Source organism: Epinephelus fuscoguttatus, linkage group LG21 (assembly GCF_011397635.1).
Source record: "Epinephelus fuscoguttatus linkage group LG21, E.fuscoguttatus.final_Chr_v1".
Taxonomy (NCBI): domain Eukaryota; kingdom Metazoa; phylum Chordata; class Actinopteri; order Perciformes; family Serranidae; genus Epinephelus; species Epinephelus fuscoguttatus.
Genome location: NC_064772.1, coordinates 19,653,067 through 19,664,904, shown reverse-complemented (window position 1 = coordinate 19,664,904; position 11,838 = coordinate 19,653,067). Strand labels below are relative to the sequence as shown.

Sequence of the window (11,838 nt, the reverse complement as noted above, 5' to 3'; positions counted from 1 at the left end):
CTTCAGCATGTTCTGGGTCCGCCCCGGGACCTCCTACCGATTGGACGTGCCCGAAACACCTCCAGCGGGAGGCGCCCAGGAGGCATCCTGATCAGATGCCCGAACCACCTCAACTGACCCATTTCGACGGGAAGGAGCAGCAGCTCTACTCCGAGCTCCCTCCAGATGCTCGAGCTCCTCACCCTATCTCTAAGGCTGAGCCCAGCCACCCCACGGAGGAAACTCATTTCAGCAGCTTGTATCTGCAGTCTCGTTCTTTTGGTCACCACCCAGAGCTCATGACCATAGGTGAGGGTTGGGACGTAGATGGATAAATCGAAAGCTTCGCCTACTGGCTCAGCTCCCTCTTCACCACGACGGACCAACGCAGAACCTGCACCACTACAGAAGCCGCATATCGCTCATCTATCTCACGTCCCATTCTACCCTCACTTGTGAACAAGACCCTGAGATACTTCAACTCCCTGGCTTGAGGCAGTAACTACCCCCCTATGGCCTCAGATTTGGAGGTGCTGACTCACAGGGACACACAAACTCCTCCGAGGATGGGAGATGTTGCAAATATGCCTAAGAATCAGCAAAGTAGCAGAGGGTAAACCCAAACCTTTACATATGATAGACTAATTGCATATATCATGTAAAGTGCAATTAAGCTGATGCATGTTGACGATAGTGGCAAAGCTTTTATGTCATAAATATTTCAAATGGACAAATCAAATGTTGCTCTTAAAGGATGGGATTTCAAATTATGACCGTAGTGATGATGATGATGATGATGATGATGAGTGACCGACGCACATCCTTTTTCTCTCCTGAGAGATGACGAATGAGCGAGTCTAGGTGGCAAGAAGTGGGGAGGAGGACGAGGAGGAGAAACCACTGGCTGTGACAGTGACAGTTGCTTCTCTCCCTGGCTTCCCCACTCCCGCTTCAGCTTCATCATCATCATCACCACCACCACCATCATCATCATCATCATCATCATCGCCTTCAGCAACAGCAGCTTCAGCTTCAGCAGCAGCAGAAGCAGCAGCAGCAGCAGCGTCCGTCGACAGCGTGGGGAACAAATAAGCAGTACGCATCTCCAAGAGGCGCTCCACTCGAAGGGGGAAGATGGGGAAATGGCAGATGACCAAATGTAAGGAGCAAGAAATGAAACGAGATCTTCATTTATGATACGAACCCGGGTCCATGCATCAATAGGAACTATTCAAGTAACAAAAGGTAAGGCTATATTGTGTTTTTCTTCATGCACTCAGTTAAGTGCGCAAACGCGTCACACAGGAGCGTCCGTAAAATGTCTGTTTATGACGAATTTAACGCATCAAGCTTGGAAAGACGCTGTTTGCGCCAGTTTAAACCTAAATTTACATTATTTTATTTATTCACATGGCAACCTTTTATCAATTTGAATCATAAGCTGACGGAGAAATTGATTTTTTTTTCGCGATTTTCTGTCTCGAATTTCTGAAAATAGCCTAATAATTTTTTTTTTTTTTTACTAAGCCATGGTTAAATTGGATGTAAGTGCTCACAGCATTGAGTTTTGTGTTTCAAACTCAACAATATTAAGATGTTTAATTTCAATTTAATTACCCTAGACACAACATTACATTGCCATCGTTTATTATTAAGCATCAAGTTTTATTCATGTATATTTCAAAAGGGAGGAGCAACCGCATGTAAGAGGGGAGAAGGCAAATAGGAGTATCTATCTGCCCCCTTGTGGTTTTAAATCATGCTGTGTCTGAAAGGACTGACAGAATAAATATAGTAGTAATATTAATTTAAAAAAATAGTGCTAATAATAGTATTTTTAATATCTACAGGATTTTCTTTTTTTCTTTCTTTTATAATAAAATGTGTTGCCTTTATGATAACATTCTGTAATGTCACCCTTAAGCAAAATTCAGTTTCTTCAGAAAAGCATCAGAAATCTCTCCCCACTGAGGCGACCATTCCGACTATCCAGCACCATTTAACCCTTTCACACACTCCTTGTTTCAGGGTTTGTTCATTTATGGTGTGCAACTCCATTCATCTCATACGTGGCCCACATTCATGTATCGTCCCCTCTGTGGTTTCCTGTTATGTAATTTCATCCCATCAGACTGCATCAGCCTCAGAGTGTTTGCTGCTTGGCTTATATGAGCTTGCATGGGATATATATAGAAGTAACACTACACAAGTGTAAGGCCGGGCAGAGTGAAAAGGTAAGTGAGATAGGGGTGATACAGCAAGTGTGTGCTCTATCCGCGTGCATGCAGGAGTGTGTGTCTGCAGCACGTGTGTATGTGTGTGTGGGTGTGAGATGTGGATACTTAGGAAATGGTATGAATTATGCAAACGTTTCTCTCTGTTTTCAAAAGGCTGTGTTTTGGCTGATTAGAGAGATAAAGTCAGCCCGCAGGGCAGTGATTTATTTGAATATCATTTCATCTCAATAACACTGCAACAATTTTTATTCCGTTTTTCAGATTACCCCCTCTGACGCATAAGGAAACATGGATGTATCCTCATCCTCGCTGCAGTATGGATCAAAAAAGCGGGTTAAGATCCACCCGAACACAGTGACAGTGAAATATGCCACACACTTCCCCCAGCCTGGCGATGAAGGGTATGATGACGCACCCTCTTTTGAGGAGTTTGGCGCCTTTGCAGAATCTAGTGTGGGAAAGAGACTTGTGTCAGACCCCAAAGGTAGCAGGACTTTGTTTGGAACCATGGAGACCCAGCCCAAGCAGCCAACTGTGCAAAGAGACAAGGGGGTCGGGGGCCAGCTGGCCAGCTTCGGAGAGGCGAATGTGTTGGCCTCCAGGGTGACCTGGATGGCCTTGTTTGGGGCAGCGGTGGCTCACGGTTGTGTGGCACTGATTACTCGTTTAGCAGCCGACCGCTCTAAAGTGCCCTCCCTCGAGCTGCTCTTCATCCGCTCCGTGATCCAGGTGCTGTCCATCCTGGTGGTCTTCTACTACCATGAGGCCCCCTTTGGCCCTAAAGGCTACCGTCTACGTCTCTTCTTTTATGGCGTGTGCAACGTCATCTCAATCACTTGCGCCTACACCTCTTTTGCCATAGTACCACCCAGTAACGGCACCCTCATGTGGCGTGCCTCCACCACAGTCTTCAGTGCAATACTGGCCTTCCTGTTGCTGGATGAGAGGCTGAGCTACACAGATGTGGTCACAGTGGTGGGGAGCGTGTTCGGCCTGTGCCTGGTCATGGTGCCAAATGTTGCAGACGAGGAGAAGTCCAGGCTGGGGTTTTGGAAGGAGGCTTTTGGCTACACAATGACAGTGATGGCCGGCTTGGCCGCTGCCCTCTCCATGATCGTCTACAGAGCCATCAAAGAGCGTGTCAGCATGTGGACGGCACTCTTTACCTTCGGCTGGACGGGCACAGTGTGGGGTGCCTCCACCATGTTTATCATGCAGGAGCCCATCATTCCTCTGGATGGGGAGACCTGGGGCTATTTAATTGGGATCTGTATCTGCTCCACTGTGGCGTTCCTCGGAGTCTACTATGCTCTAAACAAGTTTCATCCAGCCTTAGTCAGTACAGTGCAGCACCTTGAGATCGTGGTTGCCATGTTCCTCCAGCTCATTGTTCTGAGGATGATCCCGTCTGTCTACGATGTCATCGGATGTCTGGTCATCATGGTCAGTGTGTTCACCCTGACAGGAGTCAAGCTGTACAGGGTGAGCAGGGCCATCCGGCAGGATTATCAAGAGATCCTTGACTCGCCCATCAAATGAGTTTGGATATGTCAGTCTATTTGTTTACAATGTTGCTTGGTTGTGCAATTTAAAGAATGTCTGGATCTTCATCTGATGATTTGGTATTGTTGTGTTGTTGGAAGGGTGCCAGTTGTGTAACTAATGTCTTAATATTTGTGTGTGAAATAAAAGACAAATGTAGTATGGTGACTATGTCCCCCTGATAGTTCTGCTTTAATGTCAAAATGTGTCAAAGACCAAAATGTCAGCAAAAAAAAAAAAAAGAAAAGAAAAGAAAAGAAAAAAGAGCCAGTTTAATTTTTGTGATTCATTTTGCTCCAGCATTTTAAACCATATTGAATCTGGTCTTGTGAGTGGCAGTGTGAAATGATCATTTTAATGATGATATGCACCTTTTTATAATAACAACATCAACAAGGTCTGGTGTATCCCTCTGTTGTCACACTGCCACACTTGTCACAGTGTGTAAATGTCAGCCCAGAAATCATTCACACATACAAGGAAAGGAAGAATAAAAATAAATACCACCCATGTTTTCATAAAATAACTGGTATTGCTTTTGTTAGCCTTAATCTGTTGTGGAATTTCTTCAAATGAAATGGCATTATAGAGGAGTCAGGGGTGGATAAAGTGACCTTTATGTGCTGGGATAGAGGTCCTGTCGTATACTGTATAACTGGGGCTGTTCTTGTTAAACGTGCCTCAGTTTACAAGTAGACTTTTGACATTTATGGGACATCAAAGATTATTTTGTGCACAAGGAAACTAGCAATCTGTATTATTCCATGTACAATATTTTGTGCACAAACTGCACCTTTCTGACTGCCTTTAACGTCCGTTCTGGCCCCAGCAGCCGCTTGATATCTAACACTAGCGATTACGTCCCTGGACGCTGCTACTGTTTACTTTCAGACGCATATCAAACTAATGCCCCGAGGCATGTGCACTGTATTGAATTAAAGTTCCCTTTAACAACATGAGACCATCTGCTTTTTCCGTAGTGGCCGATTCAGTGGCTCACCAGCACTGTTTCCTTTCTCCGTGTAGAGAACAGAGCCAGGACAGTCGGTCTCTTTGATTTCCCTGAGGCAAAGCAACAGTGATGGAATGAAATAATGACAATGATGATGCAGTGCGGATGAAAGAGGACATGTTGTGGTTCAGAAGGGACTCAACATGGGTGTTTCACTAGAAGCCCAGCAGGTGGCATTCAAAATCCACTCCATTATTCATTCAGTGTTAGCTGAAGTTATGTTTTATTACAGTAAATCATGAAGGCAATTAGTAGTATATTCAGTAGTTAATAATATTAAGCTGTTATTAGATTAAAACAAGATAAACAATTGGCATGACACACTTCATCTAAAGCCTTTTTATTTACTAAGCAGAAGCAGAGGTTGGACTAATTTATGACTTGATTAAGTGTTATAAATTTATAAATTTATGACACTCTGTTGAATGTTTAACATATTTCTATTGAAATGGTGAATAATCAGCCTTGTGGTTATATTATAACCACACACAGCAGCGGTGTCGCTGAAATCAAATCAATGTGTGATGACAATCTACTATCACTGATGTCACAGTCAATAAAATGGTGAGTAAACCACAACCTCAATCCATTTAAAACCAAAAGACGAACAACCACCATCATAAACACGTAATAATGTGAAATTGTCTTTGACTTTGAAAACATGCGCTCTGTCATGTCACATTTTCCTTTAAAAAACTTCATAGTTAAAGTGTATTTATTCAAAGGGTGAATAAACAGAGATAAAGTGGGTTTAGTCTCCATTATATGTGTTGCATCAGTCTTGTTTTGAGATGGGATTTTGGGTGCAGAAAGCAGAATACATGTAGAGGAGGCCCATCTGTTTGAGCAGGAAACAGACTGCATCCTGCAGCGAGCTGCACAACCTTCCAAATTACTCTGCAACCCTCCTCACCACAGACATGTTTATTAGAAGTATCACTTCCCAGGAGGGCTCTGAATGGAATCAGATGATGAGTTATTGTATGAATGTGTGTGTGTGTCTCTATTTGTGCCGCACTGTAGAGATGACTGAGCAGTTTTTAGTGGAAAGCAACTTTCCAGCCATTGAATATATTGTGGAAACTTGTGCTTCACAGAGGTAGTAATTCAGAGCTCTGTCAATCTTTATTGACAGATAGCAGATGAACGTCAGACTCGTTCTCTGTAAAGCAGAAGTTGTCACATGGTGGTGCAAACAATAAATTAACACACAAATGACAATAACTATCATGTTCTGAACAGAAACACCCGTGTGTGGAACAGAAAACAGCACACTTAACAGAAAACTACACACTACTCAGTCCAGCATGCTGAGAAATGTAGGTGTCTCTACAGTATCTTTTCAACAGATAAGGCCATAGTTCAAGTACAGACAACATATTGCCAGCTGCAGCTAACATTAAGGCTATCATACATTCAAAAAGAATTCATTTTTTGTGAGCTGATTGTCCACTCTTTTATATTTATTTCTATTTCTTTATCTAGTTGCAAAAATTGCAACTTTCACAAAATCATACAACATGACGTCTAAGCCCCACTCAGTGCTGTAAAGGCCTGGAGTAAAAGTTTCTTTTGCAGTTGATTTAGAGCCAAATTAATTTATATATTGAGTAATATATAAGTAAAGACTAATATGATATATTTGTCTATCTCTTTTCATAGTCATATTTTTTTTATAGTGGTGTTTGGGTTGAGTCTTTAGCCTCACAAGGCAAAAATCATGATGGATGCTTATGGGAATGCAAAACATCGGCAGCTGCAGTGTGATTGACTGACAGCGCCACGGACCAATCAACACAGAGTCGATTCCTAAGCAGCCAATCGGAAACGAGTGGGCGGGACCTTGGCATCCGAACAGCTTGTGAAGCTGCTGCTAGCTAGCCTAGCTGTGCTACTGAGCAATGACATGCTTTGATATAGAAATGCTATTCCAACGGGGCACAGCGTCTCATCAGCTAGGCTAGCTTGCTGGAGTGGAAAAATATCTGGCTCCCAGCGAGGTTTCTGGATATCACTTGAGTGACGCTTCCAGACGCTGAATATTTCCAGAAGGAGATAAGAAGAGGTGGCCGTCAGCAATCAGGTAAGACACGGTGTGAATCTGAGCTGCCACTGACTGTGAAGCTATCTGATCCAGGCTACCGCAGTAACGTTTCTATCGAGAGCTACAGGCTAGCTCCTGCTATCCTTTGGATTCACCGAGTAACGTTACAAGTCACGTCGGCTAACAGCTAACTGTTAACCCAGACAAAACCAGTCTGTCGCCTTGCCAACATGGCCAACATACGGTTACCCAGCTGGCTAGCGGTTAGTTTGGCTGTAACCGAGACATTTTTGGCCGTTAGTGGCATTTTTGGTGGATTTTTCGTAGCCGGGTTATCGTTAGCCAAGTTAGATAGCGTGACACGCTGTCAGGCTTAAGTTACAAGATAAAAGCTCAGATAAAACTGCAGCACAGCCACTGAAGGTGGCTACATTTCATTTCATGCAGAGCACCACGTTAACGCTTTTTTATCCTGAGACTGAAAATGGAGAGGACGCCTCAGTGGCAGCCACAGTTAACGGGTTATCATGCAAACTGCATCCTCTAAGTCACTGCATTCCCTCTTAGTACATGTATGTTACACGTAACGTTAACTAATGCTCAAGTTGACGTTGTTGTGCAGTGATTGGAGCCAGCTTGGTCATGGTAACGATGGAGACATTCCCTAAAATTAACTTATGATTCCCTGTACTTGTGTTTAACAGCCTGTTAGCTGTGATTTGACACACATAAATGGGTATTGTAGTCAGTCTGTCATCTCTTTCTTGCCTCCCAATATGGCTTTTTGATGATGCATTGGAGTTTCATTAATATTTATTGATATTTAGTAACAATTACACAATAATTTAGCCTATAAAATGTCAGAAAAATACTGAAAAATATCCGTTAGTTTCCCAAAGTCCAAGGTGACAGCTTCACACTGTCCCAAATCCAAATATATTCTGATTACTTAATATAAAGCACATAAAAGCCTAGCTATTCACACTGGAGAAGCTGCTAAAGACTTATTTGTGTGTCAGTAGACTAATCCCTTTAGCACCAATTCAAAGACAGTAACTAACAACTGCATACTAGTAGGGAAATGTTAACTTCCATCCACCCAGGGAGAGCACTAATAGGTAGGCAAATGTACTGTGTAAGTGAAACCATTTCTGTTTTGGGGCAAGATTTTAGATAATTGCTCCCTCTGCTTATCTCCTAACATTGTTTCTACCTTACACAACCAAAGCCAGACTAAATGTCATGCTTCAGTAGCACAATGGCCGATAAGGCTGTATAATTGTTGGCAAGCTCTCGCGGCTCGTGTTTGTGTGTGGCCCCGCTGCAAAACTTCAACAGCGCTGTGAAACAATCAGCAGATTAATATGGCTGGAGTGGTTTTATCTGGCAGATATTAATTTGGAGATATGTGGTTAGTTCTGAGTGATTTGAAGGGGTAGCATGTGTGTCTGTCAAAGTTTTTTGTTTTTTTTTTTTGCAGCTGCTGAATAGTAGTTTCTTTAATTATTGTCACACTGACAGACCTCTTCACAGTCTCTCATTAAGGTCTCAGGGAGGTGAGAGGGGGAGAGAGACATTTGGTCTGCTGTAGCTCTGTTCTCAGTGGGAGTCAGAGGGAGGTTAGGGACAGAAAGATGGTAGAGACCTGATTACCACCATGATTTGCTTGAGGGCTGATGATATTATATTTCTCTGGAGCATAGAGGCCAATTTGTAGGGCATGAAAATGGCTTTTGGGAAGACCCGTGGACAACGTTTGCACCCATCAGCTGCCAGGTTGTGAGCTCACGTTTAGAATCGAGGACCCCCCCTCCCGAACTTAAGCTTTCACTATTCAGCTGTGCATGTTGATATTGCAGTGATGGGGCCCTATTTACTTCATGTCCTATTTATAGGTCCTGTTGACTCAGATACCCTCTAACAGCGCCCTTGTTTGAGTGTTATGACAGTATAATCTTATGGATATGCAGTGATGAGCTCTTTTTCCTGCCACTGCCTCTTTCTCAGTGCTTGCTATGTGCTCCCATTGGCCTCAAGCAGCCAAATCTGTCCTCACAGCCTAGGGGAAAATACCAACTGTGCATTTTCGAGATGGCCAAAAATCTAATGTGGCTGAAAATTTCCCTGGTCAAATGACAAGCATAAAATTCTGATTTATTAAGTGGCTTTAGAGTTCTGCTAAAGTTGAGAAATTGGGGGGGGGGGGGATTTTTTTTTCCCCCCGTAATCGTCTCTCTTCTTATCTTCGTAATCTCACTTATTGCACGCGCTTTCTTCCATTTCCTTATTTTCTCTCATGATTTCGTCTGTTGCTGTCTGACATGTTTTCCTTTGACTGCTCATGCATCTAGGGCTGTTTGAATAGTCGATAACAGAACCGAGGTGTTTTAACCAAGGTCACCTGCTGAAAAAGGAACTTGAAAAAGGGAATGACAAGTGCACTTTTTTATCTAGTTGACCTGATAACATAAAAATCTGTTCAGCTGATGATGCACGCAAAAGCAAAGTCATGAAGCAAAGCAGTTCTAGATGGTGCCATGTCATTCTCCTCACTTCTGTAAAACTTTACAGTCTAGCCTGTGTGCGGTTGAAATATTCACTATCATTTCTCATTTAGAGTGAGTGATTTGACTTCCTCATGTAGGAGGAAAGAAGTGTGCAGTTTCAGTGGTGTTTTTCTCTATTAGTTCATTATGGTTCAGGGTTTTTCCTTTCAGTGGGTTTGGCAGTGTGAAAATGAGGATGTGTGTACTTGCAACTGCGGCTCTCATTACAGAATTTGTTGTGTATCCGTGACTAAAAAAGCAATGATGTCAAAATGTCTCGTTAGAAGTGTAAATTTCTGTCTTGATGAAAGTATGCTTTGGAAGCGCAGCTGCATTGTCACTGTCATGCACTGAGGCTATGTTTAGTCTGCCCATCTCTAGATATTTTATGTAAATTTGTTGAACCAAAAGTAGGTCTACAGTACAAGTCTGTTTCAATCTAATACAGTGTCCTCTGAAGACTTTCAGTCAATGGTTCTGTCATCATTATTGGTGGTCCCATGTAGGACTATCCAGTATATCGATAATATATTGATGTCGTGATATGAGACTAGATATCGCCTTAGATTTTGGATATCGTAATATTTAAAGTGTTGTCTTTTATTGGTTTTAAAGGCTGCATTACAGTAGGGCTGGGCAATATGAAGATCTTATCGTTATCGAGATATCAGACTATATATCGGCCTAGATTTTGGATACCATTGTATCGTGAAATGGCATAAATGGTGTTTTTTCTGGCATTTTTAAGTAGGGCTGCAACCATTAGTCGACTAATCGATAACTAATCGACTATTAAAATAATCTGTGACTATTTTAGTAGCCGACTAATCAATTTGTCATTTTCTATAGAAAAGTACAATAAAAGTACCACAAAATTCTCTTATTTCAGCTTCTTACATTCAAATATTGGCAGCAAACCCTTTGGCATGAGTACGAAACAAGACATTAGATGACGTAATTTTGGGGTTTGGGAGAGACAGACTGACATTTTTCAACATTTTGACACATTTTTCAATAAAATGATTAGTCGACTAATCAAAGAAATAATCGACAGATTAGTCGACAGTGAAAATAATCATTAGTTGCAGCCCTATTTTAAAGACTGCTTTACAGCAAAGTGATGTAAATGTGTCAATTTCTATTTGTTTTAATACTTGCCATAACCCACTTAGTCCTTATATCCACATTACTGATGATTATTGATCAAAAATCTCATTGAGTTAATATTTTCTGTCACCATTGCCATAACTTTGTCGCATCAGAGAGGGTATTTGTTAAGAAATATTATGTTTGATTTTATCTCCCAGTCCTAACATTGATGAAGTGCTGTATAGGAGATTTAAAAACATTGAGATATATATTGTGTATTGAGATACAGCCTAAAAATATCAGGATATAATTTCAGTGCATATTGCCCAGTGATACATTACAGTATAGTGGTGTAATTTTATGAACTTACCAGGCTGAACTTGTTCTGTTATTTTCCTTTACCCACTTAATCACTATATCCACATTACTGATAATTATTTGTCAGAAATATTATTGTGTACATATTTTCTGAAAGCATCAATAGTCAACCCTACTCAGTATCGAGGTATTTGGTTAAACATATCATGATATATGATCTTCTCCATATCGTCCAGCCCTAGTCCCAGGTAAAGAACCATTCAGACCTTCAAACAGTTCTTCATATAAAACACTATTGTCTTTGTTTACCAGAAGTATTTTAAAGCTATGATGATCTTCATTGTACATGTTTATGCTGAATCATATGCTGGCCTTAAGGTGCTTTTAGGGAAACAGAATTCTAAAGCTTTGCAAACACTGCATTTTTACCGAGCCAGAACCTGCAACTTTAATGCTCACTGTGTTTGGTTTTATCTGGTGACAGTCCCAACAAAGTTAATTCAAAGGGGAGAAAGGCAGCATTAATTTTTGCAGTTCTATTTTGAAAGTATAAGAGGAAAAATATATATATATGTAGGTACAGATGGCTGGAAGGTGCAGACTATATGGTCTGTCTGGTCCGCAGCGAAGTTCAGTTTTATCTGACAGAAGTACAGTTTTAGCTACAGTATGTAAAACACTTCTCCAGTAATTAGATCATTTTAAACAAGCTCAACACCTGTTGTAACAGATTGTTTGGCAGCATGTAGGAAAGTGGATTGTGGAAGTGTTGAAACTGCAAGATAGCTGACCAAAATTTCTGACATGCCAGAAATTGTTGATGGTTGAGGCAGTTAATCAGGCGCCATAACCCCCCTCAAACTGAACGTCAAATGACAAAGTCTGGCAGAAAGTTGGCCTGATTTTGAAATTAGTCAGGGTAGACTAATTGAGAGTTAAAGTCGGGCTTAATCCCTTCACTGTCTGGCCTGTTTAAGATGTTACATATTTGTCATTACAGAAGCAGCTGCAGCAGTGTTGAATTGATTTTAAAGCAACTATGTGATTACAGCATCCTTCAAATAGTTTTGG

The 11,838-nt window shown here is 41.6% G+C and overlaps 2 protein-coding genes across 4 annotated transcripts in view; both read left to right on the top strand.

Annotated features, from left to right (window-relative positions):
- The first annotated feature begins 793 nt into the window (after positions 1-793).
- Positions 794-4,015, top strand: slc35g2b (solute carrier family 35 member G2b). 2 transcript variants are annotated; one of them, XM_049564918.1, is made up of 2 exons: positions 794-1,224; positions 2,478-4,015. In XM_049564918.1, exon 2 carries the CDS (start codon positions 2,505-2,507, stop codon positions 3,753-3,755), a length of 1,251 nt encoding a protein of 416 aa, XP_049420875.1. In that variant the 5' UTR covers positions 794-1,224; positions 2,478-2,504; the 3' UTR covers positions 3,756-4,015. The 2 variants fall into 2 exon arrangements, with proteins under 2 accessions (XP_049420875.1, XP_049420876.1); XM_049564919.1 differs by lacking the exon at positions 794-1,224 and adding an exon at positions 1,868-2,213.
- A 2,641-nt stretch (positions 4,016-6,656) lies between these two features.
- The window catches only part of nck1b (NCK adaptor protein 1b), a 37,402-nt gene continuing 32,220 nt past the window's right edge, over positions 6,657-11,838 (top strand). For both annotated transcript variants that reach the window (XM_049564922.1, XM_049564921.1), the window contains exon 1: positions 6,657-6,853. The gene's annotated coding sequence lies outside the window, so the exon portion shown is untranslated. The remainder of the gene's footprint in view (positions 6,854-11,838) is intronic.